Source organism: Contarinia nasturtii, unplaced genomic scaffold (assembly GCF_009176525.2).
Source record: "Contarinia nasturtii isolate CC-2019 unplaced genomic scaffold, AAFC_CNas_1.1 Cnas_scaffold_1037, whole genome shotgun sequence".
NCBI lineage: Eukaryota > Metazoa > Arthropoda > Insecta > Diptera > Cecidomyiidae > Contarinia > Contarinia nasturtii.
Window position 1 is genome coordinate 2,552,436 of NW_022198383.1, and position 18,516 is coordinate 2,570,951.

Sequence of the window (18,516 nt, forward strand, 5' to 3'; positions counted from 1 at the left end):
ACATTAATAAATGTGTTGACGTTTTAGAAAAAATGGCGGCGATTTTGGACTGTCATATTTTCAGCTGAAATAGAGGAAAGAAGGAAAAGCATAGCTAAGCGGTACATTGACTTTTTGCTCAATTAAATTACAATTTTGCTCAACATTCGAGTATGAGATCAGTACAAATACCAAAAGATGCACATCAATTCAGCACATAAATATAAAGAAAACGACTTTTCTTAATTTGTTTGAAATAACAAAATCAGCAATGCTGACAAAAAGTGTAGTGAAATTGCGAGAAGGCAACTTCAGAGCGTTCGTGTCGAAAATGCAAAAACTATAATATACGATATGACAATATATTATAACATATATTTTTTTTATCAATGAAAGATGTTCTCATTTTTTCAGCATTTTTGATTTCTTTGTTGTGTATGCATGTGTGAAAAATTAATCAATTTTGTCTTTATACATGAATTTCAATGTGATAATATACGAAAATATGAATTTTATTTATGCAATATTGAATATCAATATATTGACTTTATTCCATTCAAATTTCAGCCAAATCGGACAATATTTGCTTAACAAAACGGATCGCCAAAGCGAGCCGTCACGAAAAGTCCGAATTTTTTTGAAATTTTCATTTTTCCAAATGGCACAACTAAGCAGAAAAAAGCTTATTTGTTTTGGTCTTCACAGACTTGAAAAGGCAATACCACCTTTTATGTATGGCGTATGGGCTTCGCTCTCGGGCTGACGCACGCGCTCGCAGTGCTACCGCATGGATGAGGCAAGGACCCTTGCGTCAGCCTTGCGTCAACCATGCTTGTTGACGCAAGAGTTGCTGACGAATCCCCATTTTCCTACTACTTTTGTAACTTTATTGTCAATGTATTCAAATTTTCAGTTAAAATTAAAATTTAAAAACGAAACACCAACACAATCAGAGAAAAATCAATTCGGACAGCGATCGACAGTACTTCTATTGAGTAAGACATTGCATATTAAGTCCATACATACACATACCCAGCTGGTGAATGCCACACACACACAAAGCCAAACTAAAGTGTGTCATATTACACTTGACCAAATCAAGTATCGAAAATTAAGAAAGAAAAAACTCGTAGTTTCTTGTTTATGCTTGTAGATTCACATTGTGCTTGTTCCGAGAATTGTGACATCATATTGTGAAATTGTTTGAAACATTCATTTCATTGCATGTCCCTAAAATTCTCATTGGATTTTTTTAACTCGATTTGCACAAAAAGTAAAAATGCATGAATTTGAAATAAACGGTGTCATTGTAAAGTTTCCATTTGTGCCATACGATGTACAACGGCAGTATATGGAAAAAGTGATTGAAGCAATTGAAGATGGAAAAAATGCAGTTTTGGAGTCGCCCACAGGTAAATAAAATATAAAAAATAGTGTTTGAATAGTTGAAAAATATTTGTGACCTTCAGGTACTGGGAAGACGCACAGCCTTTTATGTTCACCTCTCGCATGGATTGAGAAACAAAAAAGTCGCCATGTAAATGATGGAATGTCTGACAAGATTTTGTCGACTGACAGAAAAATTCCACTCATTATTTTCGCATCACGGACGCATTCACAGATAAAACAAGGTAAGACAGATTTTGACATTGAAATTATTTATATCGATCGATTCTTGTCAATTAAAAATATCATTATTTACGATAGCCATGAAGGCACTAAAAGAATCACCATACAATGACGTGCGTGCAGCGGTGATTGGATCTAGAAATAAATTTTGCATACATGAAGAATTAAAAGATTCGTATTTAACATACGATGAAATTACGGACAAATGCAAGTTCTTAGTGGATGCACATAAATGCCAATATTATGAGGGCATCGGCGAGGGAATACAGAATTCGAAAATTCGTGACAACCCAATATTGGACATTGAAGAACTCACTGCGTTGGGACAAGAATTAAAATGCTGTCCATATTTTATAACAAAAATGAGGGCTGAGAGGGCAGATTTGATCTTCATGCCGTACGACTATTTAATTAATCCCATGATACGGAAAAGTTTATCTAACTTCGATTTGAAAAATGCCATTGTAATCGTGGATGAGGCAAGTAATATCTTGAGCGCATGCGAAGAAGCATTCTCAACATCTTTATCAAATTTGGACATGTATAAGGCCATGAACGATTTTAATTATGTAACTTCGCAACTTCAAAGCTTATATGAAGAAGAGAGTGAACCGAAGCGTGAACGTTCTTTTTACCCCAGCATGAACTCAGTGAACGTTTTGAAGGCTAAGTTTAAAAATCTGTTTGATACAATAAGAAACCTTCCACCCGGCACAAGGGATGGGAAATACATATTCGAATTACTGAGCATTGCCGAGGTAAATACGCAACATTTCAAACAATATTTTTTTTACAAATCTAAATTCACCCAATACATTTTAGATAGATGAACAAAATCAGGAAAGTGTCTGTAAAGATTTGGAAGAACTAATATTATTTGTGATGGGACAACAAACAAAAACTGGATCTAATCGAAAGGCGGACGGATTGCGGAAGATGTGTCAGTTTATCCAATTGATATTCATATCTTCATCCTCTGAAAATTTCCGAGAACGTATCAATCTATGTTATAAAGTTGAAATAGTAGATGAAAGAAGTGGACAGCAAGTGGCTGCAACGGAACAAAATGAACAGCAAGAGTCTACAACACCAACCAAAGAAGCACCTAATTCGTCTACAAAAGGGTTGTCCAAGACGCCAAATAGTCTCCAAATCGATAAAAATAAAAATAAAAAGACCATAAAATGTGTGTGTCTCAGTCCTGCTTTTGGGTAAATCAATATAATCAATCCAATAATTATATAATCAGAGGTGTTATTGGCATCGGCTCAGTTAAAATAACTCATCTTTAAATTGAATTCACCAATTTCAGAATGAAAAATTTATGCGATGAAAAACTACGATGCCTAATTTTGACGAGCGGAACTCTGGCTCCTTTGCATACTTTTGTTAGTGAGTTGGGAATTTTGGCCCCAATACGGCACTCATTCAACCACATAATCAAAGAATCACAAGTATTTGTCGAAGTTGTCAAATACGGACCAGACAATGAAAAACTTGATTCACGATACGAAAATAGGTAATAAAAATATGACTAATTTGTCGTTTTCAATATAGTACAAATATACTTTTGTTTTGTAATTTTTAGAGAAAATATACGATACGTTCGTTCACTCGGCAAATCAATTATAGAATTTTCAAAAGTGATTCCCGATGGTTTACTGGTGTTTTTTTCAGCATATGAAATGATGAACAAGTGCATAGAGGTATGGAAAGAGGATGAAATTTGGACGATGATCGAAGAACAAAAATCCATTTTCATTGAATCAAAACAAAAGTGGGAATTCGAAGATGCCATGAATGGTTATCGAGGACAAATCGAACAAAATAGTAAAGGTGCAATTCTAATGGCCGTTATGAGAGGCAAAATCAGCGAGGGTTTGGACTTCAAAGACAAGTATGCACGTGGCGTATGTATCACTGGCATTCCACTGGCTTCGATTAAGGATCTCAAAGTCAAATGGAAAAAAGAATATCTTAACAAAAGTCGATATATCATCAAAAATTTACCAAGTGGGGAAGAATGGTACTACCTTATTAATTATTATTGATTGTTTTCCGATTACTTATCGATTATTTTAAATTTTATTCTTTTCTCTTGTGATTCTCCACTTAGGTACTACTCAGAGGCTTACCGAGCTGTTAATCAAGCAATTGGCCGTGTAATTCGTAATAAAAACGATTATGGAGCTATTCTGTTATGTGACGATCGCTTCGATCACAGAAATGTGAAGCAAAATATTTCGTCATGGTTGCAAAAAGGTTTGAGAAATCAAAAATTTAATACAACATTCGGATCAACCACCACAAATTTAGCAACATTTTTCGATGATGCTGAAAATACGGTAAGCTCTAAATTAAAATGTTGAAAACCCTGAGAATTTATTCATTGTTTTCTGTTATAGTTGCCAAAACCGAAAGTGAAAGTAGAATCGAATGAACCAATCGAAAATCCACAGTCAGAATCAGAAAAGGTAAGGAAAAATAAATGAATTTAAGTGAAATGATTTTTTCAAATGATGAAACAAAAAAAACGATTTCATATTTCAGAGCATCAATTTTAACAATATTTCTGCTGACAACTGTCCTCAAGTCACAATTCACGCACTTAAACGCAACGGAGTTGAAAATGTTGATGCAAGCAGTCCAATGAAATCATCGCCAAGCACTTCCTCTAACTGTGACCTGCCGAAGAAGACAAAGTTCGATACGGTGCCGAACAATCTTGTTTCACCCTCATCGAGCCAATCCGTTTTACAAACATCAAATTTCATAGCAGATACGACAGAAAATCCGGAAAATGACAGCACACAAAATTCTAAATGTGGTATTTTCTAGTTCATCGTCAAAGGTTCCAACATCAATCCAATCAAAAGACAAACAAAAACATTTATTCTTCTAATGAAGGGTAAAAAAAACTGAATAGATCTCTAATAAGTTCAAAATACAATATATTTTCTTTGTGCCGCATTGATGTGAACGCGTTGCCGCATCGGTATACGCAACGATCACACGATTTAATAATAAATGTAAAATACGACACACTCAGTTCGTCGTACGTATCCAATCGAGTTTCATTTGTTTTTTTTTTTTAGCTGTCAAACAAAAATGCAATCCGTGTACTAAGCATTTTAATTTTAATTAAGCCGTAGTTTTTTAATTCCGACGCAAATCTTTGCATAAAATACATGAATAAATGCATTCAAAATGCCTGATATTAATATCAATGGAATACCAGTGAAATTTCCTTTCCCGGAACCCTACGTCCCACAAATAAATTACATGTCAAAAGTGATTGAAAGTCTCAAGACCAGTAAAAATGCTGTATTGGAATCACCCACAGGTTTGTATCCATAAAAAATCAACTGCTATTGACAATATGTTGAGAACATAAATAATTCCCAGGCACTGGAAAAACACTGAGCCTTTTATGCGCAACACTTGGCTGGGTCGAAAATGAAAAACAAATGCAACAGCGTTGTGATGAAATTGATGAAGCCGATGGTGCTAGTCTCAGTGCTATGTTTGAGGATGAAAATGGTGCATGTTGTGATCTCAATCAAATACCACTCATTATTTATGCATCTCGGACTCATTCGCAACTTAAACAAGGTATTGCGTTGTATTCAAAGTGGCAATGACCTCACAACAATTTCATCATATAATTTCATCATTTCAAACAATAGCTATGGACGAACTGAAGCGATCCGAATATAAATATGTGAAAGCAGGCCTCATTGCGAGTCGTGAACAATTGTGTATTCATCCGAAGTTAACGGGAAAAACAAATGCAGATAAGATGACCATGTGTCGCAGTTTGGTACAAAAGAAAAAGTGCGAGTATAAAGAACGTCTGGATTCGCCATTGATTTATCCCATACTAAAATCACATGAAAATCAAATTCTGGACATTGAGGAACTGGGAAACATCGGAAATAAGTATAAGTGTTGTCCATACTATCTATCTAAAGAAATGAACAAAAAACCGGAGATCATTTTTATGCCATATAACTACTTACTGGATCCAAAAATACGCAATGCAAATCAAATCGATTTGAAAAATGCAGTCGTCATTTTTGACGAAGCACATAATGTCGAAAAAGTGTGCGAACAAAGTGCCTCAACGTTTATTACAAGCACACAAATTGACACGGCCATCGGAAATATCGATCATGTAATTTTTTTGGATAAATCACACATTTTAAAAGTGTAATCAATTGAATTAATCTGTTTCTCAGGCCATCAATAAGTTGAATGAGTCAGGATCAAGAGACATTCCTATAGAAATTGTGCGTCGTTTACATACAACTATTAAAGCCTTGAAAGAGTATTTCGATGATTTAACATTAACTCGAACGCCGATCAATCCCACTGGATCGACCACTCATCCTGGTGACTTCATTCATTCAATTCTTAAAACGGTTGATGTAAGTATAGTGGACAAGATTTTTGTTCAACAAACCAACAATTCTTATATCTAAAGCGCTTGAATTCATTTGATTTTCTCTTTGTAAAATTCAGATTGATGACGAAAATGTAAACTGTACAATCGAATAACTCCAACACATAATCGAGTTTTTAATAGATTTAACGAAAAAGAATCGAAAATATGTGACAGGAATACGTGCAATCAAAGATTTTTTGCAAGTCGTTTTCTCAAGTAACGTTCCATATCTCAAAGGTCAAGTGAATCGGTGTTACAAAGTTTATATTGAGCCGGAACTGCCGAAAACTCAAGCCAGCACATCGAAAACGACAGTGGTGCCCAATGAAAATGCAAAAATTGTAAATTTTTGGTGCTTCAGTCCAAAATTTGGAATGCAATACTTACTCAATAAGGGCATTCGATGTTTCATTTTGACAAGCGGAACTTTGGCCCCTCTGCCAGCTTTAATACAAGAACTTGAAATCGATATACCAATTCAGCTCACGAATTCACACATTATTGAAGCGAATCAAGTATTTGTCAAAGTCGTAGCAAAGGGTCCAGACGAAGTTGAACTCGATTCCACATATAAAAATCGGTAAATTTTCAATTTTGTTTTGTTATTTCTAACTGAAACACCCATTTATCCGAGCGGTCAGTCAGTAATTTTGCACGCGGGAAAGAGTTAATTTTTTATTTTATTCCGCAGAAAAAATCCGAACTACAATAAATCACTTGGAAATACGATATTGAAGTTTGCAAAAACCGTACCAGGCGGTCTGTTGGTCTTCTTTACATCATACTCTCTCATGAAACAACATATCATAGTTTGGAAAAGTACTCGTATTTGGGACAATATTGAGAAGGTGAAGCGAATTTTTGTGGAACCACAAACCAAACAAGAGTTACAAATAACAATGAATGATTACTATAGAACGAACAACGATCCCACCAGCAAAGGTAACATCAAAAGAAAGTTAGTGGTCAATGTAAATCAGTGATGGTTTTTTCCTATCTGAATAGCGCTAGCTATTCGCAGCGTCTGAACAGCATTGCTGCCCAGATGCTGAATCGAAGCGGTTGCCGCACGCGTTTTGTACCACACAACATATTGTCATATAGTCTAAGTAACCAGTGAGCTCACAGAGTATGATACACTAATACTATAGTCAGTATACAAACGCATGTCGAACAGAGAACGAATGCGAACGTATATGCTCTTTGTGGTACAAACGAAGTGTGTTGCACGTGCGGCAACCGCTACGATTCAGCATCTGGGCAGCAATGCTGTACAGGCGCTGCGAATAGCTAGCGCTATTCAGATAGGAAAAAACCATCACTGATGTAAATGCGCTTGCCTATTTTTAGGTGCAATTTTTATGGCTGTGATGAGAGGAAAAGTTAGTGAAGGTTTGGATTTTGCTGACAATCAAGGACGAGGTGCGATCATTACCGGATTGCCTTATGCACCTATACATGACCCACGAGTCAAATTGAAAAAAGAATATTTGGATGGAAAACGAAATGAAAGAGATACGATGTCCGGTAATGTTTGGTACTCATTGGATGCAGTTCGAGCTGTGAATCAAGCTATCGGTCGTATAATTCGCCATAAAAGCGATTATGGTGCAATTTTATTTTGTGAAAAACGATTTCATCAAACCAGAACTCAAGAAAACATATCTGGTTGGGTACGAGAAAATATGCACACTCAATTTCAACGCTGGGAAATTGAAAATCTGGCTCAATTCTACACAGATGCCGGACAAAATGTATGTTCAATTTAAAAAAAGTATGATGCTTAATAATCACGTCCTTTTTAAAACGATTATCCCTCTTTTTATACACAGCTGCCAAAACCAGCACCAAAACAGTCATTGGAATCGATTACGTTCGATGAAAACTCATCCGATATGGATATGTATTGGGCTCAATTACAAACTGATGATGTGGACACATCTGATTCAGAAGATGAAGACATTGCTTGTCTTGGCCGACCAATGTCGCAGGAAAATGTAAATATGAAATATTTGAATGGTCAACAATTGCAACATACTAAATTCATATTCTTTTAAGGATTCGATCAAGTTGAGCGGCCCGATAAAGAGAAAGAGATTGGATGCCGATTCCAATTCAAGCAAAAAACCAAATTAAAATTTTATTTTATTTTCATGACGAAATAAAAAAAAGCCATCAATTTTATATATTGTTAAAATAATCGATATATGTATATTTCATATTTGTTCATCTAATAAACATCAATTGTTCACGCTCTCGTCTACAATATCACTTAATTCACATCTAACACATGTTCAATTCCATGAACTAAAATTCACGCTTCATTCCGTCTACGGCTTAATTAGTTCGTAAATGTAATTGCTATTCAAATTCTTTCGATAATTAATTTATTAGAAAATACATTTTATGCGATTAGGTTTTTGGAGAATGATTATAATTTTGGAATCCAAATGATATACAAATATTGACAAAATAAATTCACTTCATATTGGTGAAAAAAATTCACATCAAAAAAGAGCCGGAAAAAACTAATGATAAACAATTAAAAATGTTTCAAAAACACTTCCTAAGAAAATACAATTAAAATAGAATCCAAAATGGAAGATATTTCAAAATACTCTCAGATCAGCCCAAACAAATCGTCTACGTCTACGTCCTCGAAAAAAAAGGAAATGATGTTATACTTGAACAAATCTGTGTCGACCCAAAAAGGAAAACAGGTCAGTGGGTGGTGAGATTGCCGTTGACACATTTACAACTGTCGCACAGAAAATCATCCGCAGTTCAAGTGCTCGCGTCCGATTTTTCAGCCGGTTCATTTGTCGATGTAGTAGTTGCTTCGGCCTGTGATTCAGCTGCTGCGGTGGTGGCGGTGGTGCTCGATTTTATTAAATCATCCAATAATTTTTCGCAATGTTCACCAAAAACTGAGTAATTGTAAGCCTGCGAAAATTAAAATTTTTATAATTAAAAATAAATAAAAATCTAAATTTATTACATTAATTTTGCCAATTAAATAAATTTTAAATAAAATTTTCAAAATTAATCCTTTCGTACCGTTAATCGCTTAAATTTGAGCGCCAATGTCTGTAGATCGTCACTGAGATCGGTGTAGCCCGGTGGTACTGGTGGTACATTTTTATTTGTTTTCACTAATCGTACGTATGCAATAAGGCGTCGCCACATCAATTCACGGACTGGTGCCTTCTTATTTGATAACGATAGAATTTGCTCTTTCAACGTATTCTCACTTTCGGCCGATAAAATTTGATCTTTTTCTTGCATTTTTGACAAAATCACCGATTTTACTTGCAACCAAACATTCTCAATGCCATCGGCAATATCACTGTTTGAAAACGAAAGACAAATGAAATTAATATTGAACATTTAAGCTGAATGTAAAATAGTAAAACGACGTACTTGTTGTTCTGGACATTTTCCATGAGGATTTGTACTTGCTGGAGGAGACCTAAGCGATTCTGGGTCTGTTGACCGATGATGGGAACCGATGAAGCAATTGCAACAACAGATGCAATACAACACAACCGAGTTGCTCGACCAGCAAGCTCTTGCAATCGATCCAAATCCATTGACATTATTTCCGGATACTCATTCTCTGGATTCCAATCAAGGAACTCGATATAGGCATTGATTAAGGTGATTGCTTTTGCATGGCGTTCATTTACATCAATACATTTGTTACGAAGCAACCAGGCTTCGGTCTCTGGAAAACCACCTAATTTCACAAAGAAAAAATGTTTTTTTTTTCATTCTTGAAAATTTCTTTGAATAATTTTTACAGAATTAGTATAGAGATAGGGAAAATGAAATTACCCGGATAAGCCTTGAGAAATTCGTTAAATTTATGTTTTTCATATTCGACAGATGAGCCGACAATTTCACGGCGGGCCGCATCGAGAATACAATTAGCCATATCTAAATTGAATACAAATAATGAAATCAATTAAAAAAAATTAATGAAAACATTTCAAAGTCACTTACCCAATTTCATAAGATCCATGACTTCAAGAATGCGCCGAAAAGCGAGCACAACATCATCGATTTCATTTAATTTCATCACTTCCTCATCGCGAATCGGTGCGCACGATTTGGCCATTAGCTGTATGATAAAGCCAGAATATGCTTTAAAATCGAGTACACCCTGTTCGGCCTGTTGTCGAATAACTTTCTCGTCGAGTACTTCGCAAATGCGGTCCAATGCTTTTTGATTATTTTTCGAAATGATGTGAGTGAAACCCTGAAAATCGAACAGATAAAGGTTGAATACATTAGATGACGGTCACATTTTATGCAAATTACCAATCGTACATACTTCTTTTATGTCGCCAAGCAAAGCAATGGCATGGTCATATTGCGGTGGATCGGCATTCAATTGTGAACGTAATAGATCCCAGAAGCAATCGTGCATAATCGATTTTATGCGTTTTTCCAAGCTACTTTCAGGCGGATCATATGGTTGCAGTTTAAAATCTGGATTGATGGCAATTTCATGTGCCAGCTGCATGTCTTCGACATTTTTAATGGCATCACGAACTTCGTCGAAGGTTAATATCTTCGGCGGACTACCGGCCGATCCGGGTAAAACGAAACGCGTTTGTCTGTATAAAAAAAGGGAAAGAAAAAAACAATATCGCATCAATAAAAATAGCATCAGCATTTTTCATTTCATTGTCAATTGAAGGGAAATTGCATTACACCAAAGGTCACACGATGTTAACAAAGAACCGTTTCAAGGCTAATGTATCCCCGTCATGACAGAGTCATTTATGGATTACGGAAATGTATTATTTCATGTGATTGAGTCAAAAGCAAGCGATGAGAAAATGAGAATTGAATTGATTGCTCTGCAATAAATGCAACTGTAGAAATAACGATCAGACGATAAATGGCCTTTCGACCAAATATGGAGAAAACGACATTTTTCGCGATACAAAATAAACGACGAGAAAAAAAAACGCACGTTTTTAAAAGTCGATGAATAGAATTGACTTGTATTTAGTGTACGCAGAAATGAAACAACAAAATTTTATCCATTTCTTAGTGGTAGATATGCGTCGTGTACATATATCGTTGTGTGTGTGTATGTTGAATTTGCGAAGCTTTTGCACAACAAAAACCAATACGAAACGTAGCACAACGTACGACGTATGCAACAAAGAGAGGATGAAGAAAGCACGCAAACACCAACATCAACAACAAAAGAACGCCAGAAATTCGTGGCTCATACGAGACGGGGTGAATAACCATCGTTTTGCGTATTTATTTCCAGCTAGTTGAATTTTGTTTTTAATGTTGCCCTGGCGTCGGTTCAATACCCTGCACCAAACAAACTCATCATTTTATTACTCACCGATCTGAACTGTCGCTATCTAAACGTTCCCGGGAACTGGTCGATGCAGCACCTGGCGATGTGCTAAGCAAACTTTCAGCACCATTCACCGATTCGGACTCCGAAGTCCGCGAATCCATTCTAAGAAACGAATCAACAAAATTTATAATTGTATTAATTCGGTTCATTCACATCGATGGGTCGATGTGTTGAAAATGTTCTTTTTTGCAACTCTTACCTGGAAAATGAATCAGACGGCATGTTTTTTTTTGTTGCGCTACCCTTTATTTACTCTGAACGATTTTCGGCGAAAACGGCTCTTAATGACTCAATGAAATTTTAATACGTTCTATTCTAGGTCGATTGCAAATTTCAATATTCTGAAACGATAAAAAACACGAATTTATTTAATAAAAAAAACGGTAACTTTGATTTGTAATAATTTAAAGAAGCTAAGTCGCGACGTTACTGATATTTCTACGTATGTTTTCAATGTGTTGAAAACATAGTCTAAAACGAATCGGAGACAATGTTGCAATCCAACAATCGTGACACAGTCTGTTATAATAATAATGGGAAAAAATGCGCCGCCAATTTCACAAGCATTGCAAAACTGTGTGATATATGTGTGTACATCCATTTTATATATGCTTATACCACTATCTCTCTATACGTGAGGTAAACATTGAACGCATTGAAATCATCTGTGTTTTGTTTACAACACACAACGCTAACGCTTCACATGCTCTGACTAACGAGGAAGCAGTAGCAGCAGCAGCGTCTTTTTTTGTGCTTCGTCTTTATTCCGAAGCGTTCCAACAGTTAGTATGATAACTTATATAAATAGGAGAATACAGCACACCGTCGATGTATAAAATTCAATGTGTCATTATCAATCGTTGCGTCGTCATTTGAGCTTTGGCTCACACAACTGCGAAGCCTTGACGCATTCACATGATAAAATAGAAAAAAAAGACCACATGTCCACATTAAATAATTGTGCACTGGCTAATATTTTATACGATATTTTCCCTCGTTCACGCTATTTTGAATTTTATATATGTGCACGTGTGCTTTGAAAACAAAGAAGATTGAAACAATACAGTAATTTGCTATTGTATGCCAATGCAATGATATACCTATTTGGAAAACTGTTTTATTTTAGAAACAAATCGAATTGAGACGCGTCGAATTTATAGTTAATATTTTAAATTGCTTGATTGAGAAAACACATTTTTTTTTGTAGTTACAGTTTTGATAACAAGGTTGTGACTTGAAATTAAAAAAAACACACACACAATTCCACATTGTGTGTCACCGTAATTATGAAATGTGTACGAACAAAAGGTGTATGCGTTAATTTAGTCTACATGCATAATTAACATGTTTTATATTTCTGCACCATTTTCAATCTCCTACCAATCGAAGCAAACGAAAAGTAGTTTCTTTGTTGAAAACATTCTCTTCGTGTTGAAATCATATTCAACTCGATTTCATTGGTTTAAGCTTAGAGAATGTGAGTGTTTTTTGTGTGTGCTTCTGTTTGTTCAAATTATTTATAGAAATTCTTACGTCTAAATGTAAGTCGAGTTGTTTTCGATTCAATTGCTCTCGTTCTTGCTCTCATCTTATCTCTTTCGACTCGGTTCAAACGAACCAATTCACATCTAATCGAGCGAATTGACGCTTTCTCTGCGTTTTGCCTTGGTTGCAAAACCGAGAACATAACGTTGCGACGATTGAAAAAAAAATCGCATGGAGCAATAGATGAGCACCAAAATAAGTGAGAAATAGGTCAACATTATAGGGTTTCCACCATTTCGTCATTCATCCAATGTTTTGATTCGATGCGAATTTAGGTCTCGTTCATCGAGAAACAGTTTTTTTCCTCGCTCATAGACACAAACCACTCAACTAGTATTGGTAAACGATACTCTCTCGCGTGCCATATACAATGAGCAACCAATTTATGACGAGAATTTATTGTCTCTCTCTCTCTCCCCCTCACACTCACTCACCAATGAAAACAAAAATTGTATATTGAAATCATCGACTCTATGTGTCACTCAATTGAATGAGGAAAATCAAATTACAATTTTTAGCCTCTCTATTTTACGATATTTATTTTCAACTTATGTAATGAATCAATTCAATAGTAATTTTTTATTTTTCAACACAAAAACCATGCACAATACAACTTGAATTACTCGAAAACTTGAAAAAGAAAAAAAATTTGTTGGCCGTTACTGTGTTTACGTAAAAAAAACCATTTCTCTTTGGAAAATCGTGAAAATAAAGGGAAAAACTACGAGCAAATAAAAAAAAAGACTTTCAATTATAAAAATAGCCAGCGAGCTTAGAAAATTGTTGCTCATAAAAGAAGAGGAAAAAAAATTACGGTGCAATTGACTTATATTATATATACTATAGTTGAACAACTGTCGATAAAATAGGTACTTGGTTTGTTTGTTGCGTAGTTATAAGCGACTGGATAACCAGATTGAACCAGTTTGTGTTTCTCTACAATTCCGATTCTTTTGGATAAAAAAAAGAAAAATCGCTCGATTCTTAAGTTCTGATAAACTTTCTATGTTTGCACATTTCTTAACTTAATCTAAAATGAAATGAATCTGATGTCAAACTTACAGCAGATGATTCAATATCCGTCAATCGAATGTACGAGAACTTACTGGATATATTACGTATTTTTGTTTATATTTTTATTTGTCCGCACGCTTTGTGCATTTATTCGTTCTTCACTTTGTACACAGGTCGTTGTTTACGGCCAATGGTTTGTGCTTGACTGAAACGCACAAAGTAAATGTAGTCAATGTTTTTCTACGTATTATTTGGAATACAGTCTTTTTTTTCTTCTTTCGCGTACACTCTTGTTTCAATCCGTTTTTTATATGTTTTCTTTTGCTCTGATGTTGCTTTGTGTTAAACCTTTGTTTTTATACTGTTCAAACACACAATGGCAGTGCACATAGCATTTAGTTTTGATGCTACCGTTTGTGTGTGTAGTAGTGCATGATTCTCCATTTACGATACACGATTGAGCACATGCATCATTAACACATACACACTTTCCAAGTCCAATACAATCCAATGGCATAAAGCAAGAAATCAGCTGTAGCTCTGTATGATTTCCCAATGTCTATGCCATTCGTATGGTTGTGTGTGCGTTCCAATTGGATGTACTTGTCAAATTACACAAAAAATTGATGAAATTCATCGATTTATGGCCAATTTCATGAATATCAATGGTTTAAAATGTTGTTGATGGTTTGAAATCATCTTGAAAAAGTGATCAAACGTTAAATTCCAGTCTTTTTAAGACGTAAAATCGTCAAAATCACCAGAAACTGTTCATAGCTCACTGTGTAAACCAACCGTTATGTCTATCGCCTGACATCGATTAGGCGAGTGGCAACGTTTACTGTGGTAACACTCTCCCAATAGCATTTGACGTTGACGTGTCGTATAATCGTAGAATCAAAAGGCAAATAATACTTCGATTTAATCGATTCGATTCTGTATCAGAACGCTTCGCGTCATCAAAAAACTTGCAAAAAATAATTTCAATTTACATTTAACATTTCCAAATTAAAATAACATCGCGCAATATGCATTGGAATCCACTTTATTCGTTAGTTATTTTTACTTTTATGCTTAACTATGTGACCGGTTTGTATTTCCATTTGGCCGAAGGAGAAAGAAAATGCTTTATAGAAGAAGTGCCTTCAGATACGATGGTGACAAGTAAGTTCTCATTTTTTTTTCATTTGAAATTCATTTCAGACTAAGCAACGGAAAAAAAGAACCCAATTGATTTTTTTTTATTTGTTTGACAGCTCATTATAAAATCGAGTTATATGATACGCGTTCGGGCGGCTTTGCACCACCAACTTTGGGTAAATATATATTGAGTAGCTGCAGTTGTTGGAAGACAATTGATTTATTTGTTGTTGTTTTCATTTTGATTAGGAATCGGAATGCACGTTGAAGTGAAAGACCCAGACGATAAAGAAATTTTGTCTCGTGTATATAGTGCAGAAGGTATGTCAAAAATGTTGTATTGTGCGTGGCACTCATTAATGTCAATTGTTTGTTTTTTTAGGCAAATTTCCATTCACATCTCACACACCCGGTGAGCATGTAATTTGTCTGTACTCGAACACATCGCAATGGTTTAGTGGATCCCAATTGCGTGTTCATTTTGATATCCAAGTTGGCGAACATGCTGTCGACTATGCTCAAGTTGCACAAAAGGAAAAACTCACCGAATTGCAACTACGTATTCGTCAATTACTCAACCAAGTGGACCAAATTACCAAAGAACAGAACTATCAACGGGTATGCATTTCATTTGGTCATTTTCCAACCAAATCTAATCATGAATTATTTTTCTTTCCTTTTGGTTATTGTAGTATCGCGAAGAGCGTTTCCGTCAAACGAGCGAGAGTACAAACAAACGAGTATTGTGGTGGTCATTGGCTCAAGTAATCGTTCTAGTCGCCATGGGTTTCTGGCAAATGCGCCATCTCAAGACATTCTTCGAAACGAAAAAATTAGTTTAATTCACAAAAATGTACGACGTTTTTTACATTGCGTAAATTGCAAATATTTTGTGATCTTATGTTCCATTCGATACAAATTTTTCTACCAAAATTTAAAATTCAATTTCTATTTCGCTTCCGTCATTAACCAAACCTTTGGTACATTTTTGGCTTATCATTTTACCTCGTGGCAGTTTAATTATGGATTTTTTTTAGTTTAAATAGTTGTACGAATGGATGAATTTAAATAGAAGGAGAGAGTGGAGCGAAAATAACATTTAAAAAAGTTTGAACTTGTAATTTATGGAGAAGTGAATAAAGATGAAAGTTTTTGATCGCATTGATACAATTCGATGCATATGAATTGCTGCTTTTTTACATTTTTCTATATTTTTAATGAAAGGTACTACATATTTTGGTAAAAATCATACGAATAAAATGAATTATGATGAATTTCATTCAAAGTCCACAAAAAAGTCCTGTAAAAATCTTAATTGCGTATTTAAAAACCATGAATTGCTAACGAGAGTTTCGTTTTACATTTCACAACGCTTGACGCTTGAAAAACACTTGCGCAACCAACTGAATTGTGGCAGTTGCTGTCTTTGTTTGAACAATTGTTTAAAAGGTTGTTGTTTTATTGCATTTTAAAGACAAAATGTGTTCAGTATGAATAAAAGATATGTAGAATGTAGAATTTCTGAACGAAATTCACGTGAAAAACTTTCAAAATAAATTAAGTTGAAGTAATTACGACTCAAAGTATTGAGTCAACTTTCACTTCTACAAACTTACGGTCTTAATTCATATTGTAATTGGGTGCTTCATCACTCACAACCTTCGGTAGCTCAGTTGGTAGAGCAGTGGACTGTAGAGGTATAACGATCTAATCGAAATCCATTTGTCATCGGTTCGATTCCGATTCGAAGGAAACCAAATTTTTTTTGCTTTTTTTAATTGAATTTTTTGTTTTTATTTATTATAGTTTTCATTGCTTCTTTCATTTCTTAATTTTTTTTTCCAAATAAAAAAAAATATTTATAAAATCGACTAAAATATGAAAAAAAAAAAAATTGGAAAAAAGTTGATGCAAAAAATAAAAAATTAAGTTTCCTTCGAATCGGAATCGAACCGATGACAAATGGATTTCAATGCTATGCCACTACAGTCCACTGCTCTACCAACTGAGCTACCGAAGGTTGTGAGTTAAGAGTGATAATTTTCCAATTCAAAGGCAAAGTACGAGACAAAATTTAAATGTTGGTTGTAAAATGCATTGGAGCTGATTTGTAGTTACGGTAAATTGCGCAACAACTTTACTTTCACAAATTCAATGTACCGTGGCAAAAATTCATATACATGTACCATGAATTTATGTGTACAGCAACCTTCGAATTGTGAAATGCCATTTTACGTAGACTTTTTGTAGAAAATTGATACAAATAAACTATTTTATTGTTATTCATTTCTTGAAGATCAGACGATATCGAAAAAATTATGAAAACTTAATTGAAGGCGAACCAGTTTTTTCTTATCAATCTAAACATGCATATGATTTCATTTAAATTGTTATCTCCAGTACTATTGAATTGAAAAAAAAACTGATTTGGCAGGGCATTATACTTGTTTCTAACAAAATAGAAATGAGATTGCACCGTCTCTTTATAATATTATTAAGAGAGTCCAACAAGTAACAGGTATATGCTCTTTGTTGAAATGGCGTCTCCACTCGTATTCAATTTGCCTTGTCCAAATTCAAGTGGAGATGTATCAAGATATCGAATTCGGCAATTACTTTAATAAAATGGCAATTAAGCATATTTCGTTTCCAAAATTACTTTCAGTTTTTATGCAAAAGAAAAAAATCATATTGCTTGCAATTTTGTGCACAAAAAATGTGTCAATATGCAAAACAATACACATATTGTTGGAAATACTGATATTTACGACTTTAATTATCACAATAACGAAAAGGGATTTATTGTCACCAAAGTGAAGAAATAATCGAAGTGCAATTTCCATATTTGGATCTTGAACAAACTGTTTTCTTAAAAGAAAAAGAAGAATGGCTTCAAATTGACTATTTTATCAGATGAATTAATCTAGCAAAATTTGAAACCTGTACAAAGTAAAAATCTACAGGTTGTAAATATTCAAAATCTAAAAATAGTTTTAATAGTCAAATATATATTCAAATGTAGAATTCTATAGAATTCCATATATTTGATCTAAATAAGCACCTTTTTGCAAAATTCGACCAAAAAATAAAGTCAAAGAAATGAAGCAATTAAAAATATGTGCAAAAAAAACAAGGGCATTCATGCTCTATGAAACGGCTGAGTCTTATCAAAAGCCAATTATTGGCATGTGAAGCGACTATAACAATGATAAGCACTCGAATCGTAAACTTGACACATTGGCAGCGCGCCGACGCACAGTGAATTTGAATTTGAAGCGTGCACATGTTACGACAAATGCTTTTTTTCAGGGGAAATGAGTGAGTACAGAAAGAGGAATTCATTGTGGATATTTTCCAGGCGCGGATAAGAAAAGAC

The 18,516-nt window shown here is 34.6% G+C and overlaps 5 protein-coding genes and 2 non-coding genes across 10 annotated transcripts; 5 read left to right on the plus strand and 2 right to left on the minus strand.

Annotated features, from left to right (window-relative positions):
* The first annotated feature begins 10 nt into the window (after positions 1 to 10).
* LOC116343539 (regulator of telomere elongation helicase 1 homolog) lies at positions 11 to 4,679 on the plus strand. 3 transcript variants are annotated; one of them, XM_031771656.1, is made up of 10 exons: positions 11 to 101; positions 1,328 to 1,391; positions 1,449 to 1,610; positions 1,687 to 2,366; positions 2,431 to 2,819; positions 2,921 to 3,127; positions 3,197 to 3,634; positions 3,725 to 3,953; positions 4,014 to 4,082; positions 4,159 to 4,679. In XM_031771656.1, exons 2-10 carry the CDS (start codon positions 1,331 to 1,333, stop codon positions 4,444 to 4,446), a joined length of 2,523 nt encoding a protein of 840 aa, XP_031627516.1. In that variant the 5' UTR covers positions 11 to 101; positions 1,328 to 1,330; the 3' UTR covers positions 4,447 to 4,679. The 3 variants fall into 3 exon arrangements, with proteins under 3 accessions (XP_031627516.1, XP_031627515.1, XP_031627514.1); XM_031771655.1 differs by having other exon boundaries at positions 37 to 101; positions 1,254 to 1,391; XM_031771654.1 differs by lacking the exon at positions 11 to 101 and having other exon boundaries at positions 546 to 1,391.
* Positions 4,680 to 6,245, plus strand: LOC116343541 (regulator of telomere elongation helicase 1 homolog). Its single transcript, XM_031771659.1, has 5 exons — positions 4,680 to 4,951; positions 5,014 to 5,220; positions 5,295 to 5,782; positions 5,847 to 6,035; positions 6,130 to 6,245. The coding sequence occupies exons 1-5, from the start codon at positions 4,816 to 4,818 to the stop codon at positions 6,163 to 6,165; spliced, it is 1,056 nt and encodes a 351-aa protein (XP_031627519.1). The 5' UTR covers positions 4,680 to 4,815; the 3' UTR covers positions 6,166 to 6,245.
* Positions 6,168 to 8,332, plus strand: LOC116343542 (regulator of telomere elongation helicase 1 homolog). Its single transcript, XM_031771660.1, has 5 exons — positions 6,168 to 6,632; positions 6,744 to 6,994; positions 7,403 to 7,806; positions 7,885 to 8,049; positions 8,111 to 8,332. Exons 1-5 carry the CDS (start codon positions 6,427 to 6,429, stop codon positions 8,186 to 8,188), a joined length of 1,104 nt encoding a protein of 367 aa, XP_031627520.1. The 5' UTR covers positions 6,168 to 6,426; the 3' UTR covers positions 8,189 to 8,332.
* Positions 8,232 to 14,361, minus strand: LOC116343540 (T-complex protein 11-like protein 1). 2 transcript variants are annotated; one of them, XM_031771657.1, is made up of 9 exons: positions 14,049 to 14,361; positions 11,641 to 11,782; positions 11,424 to 11,543; positions 10,386 to 10,671; positions 10,055 to 10,310; positions 9,887 to 9,988; positions 9,473 to 9,788; positions 9,110 to 9,398; positions 8,232 to 8,995 (listed from the first exon to the last, which is right to left on the minus strand). In XM_031771657.1, the coding sequence occupies exons 2-9, from the start codon at positions 11,661 to 11,663 to the stop codon at positions 8,837 to 8,839; spliced, it is 1,551 nt and encodes a 516-aa protein (XP_031627517.1). In that variant the 5' UTR covers positions 11,664 to 11,782; positions 14,049 to 14,361; the 3' UTR covers positions 8,232 to 8,836. The 2 variants fall into 2 exon arrangements, with proteins under 2 accessions (XP_031627517.1, XP_031627518.1); XM_031771658.1 differs by lacking the exon at positions 14,049 to 14,361 and adding an exon at positions 11,872 to 11,977.
* A 493-nt stretch (positions 14,362 to 14,854) lies between these two features.
* On the plus strand, positions 14,855 to 16,325 carry LOC116343543 (transmembrane emp24 domain-containing protein eca). Its single transcript, XM_031771661.1, has 5 exons — positions 14,855 to 15,164; positions 15,257 to 15,316; positions 15,390 to 15,461; positions 15,523 to 15,758; positions 15,833 to 16,325. Exons 1-5 carry the CDS (start codon positions 15,029 to 15,031, stop codon positions 15,980 to 15,982), a joined length of 654 nt encoding a protein of 217 aa, XP_031627521.1. The 5' UTR covers positions 14,855 to 15,028; the 3' UTR covers positions 15,983 to 16,325.
* Positions 16,326 to 16,798: 473 nt separating this feature from the next.
* On the plus strand, positions 16,799 to 16,892 carry Trnay-gua. Its single transcript has 2 exons — positions 16,799 to 16,835; positions 16,857 to 16,892. It is a non-coding gene; the product is annotated as a tRNA-Tyr (tRNA).
* Positions 16,893 to 17,072: 180 nt separating this feature from the next.
* On the minus strand, positions 17,073 to 17,160 carry Trnay-gua. The gene is given in 2 exon segments: positions 17,073 to 17,108; positions 17,124 to 17,160. It is a non-coding gene; the product is annotated as a tRNA-Tyr (tRNA).
* Positions 17,161 to 18,516: the final 1,356 nt, after the last annotated feature.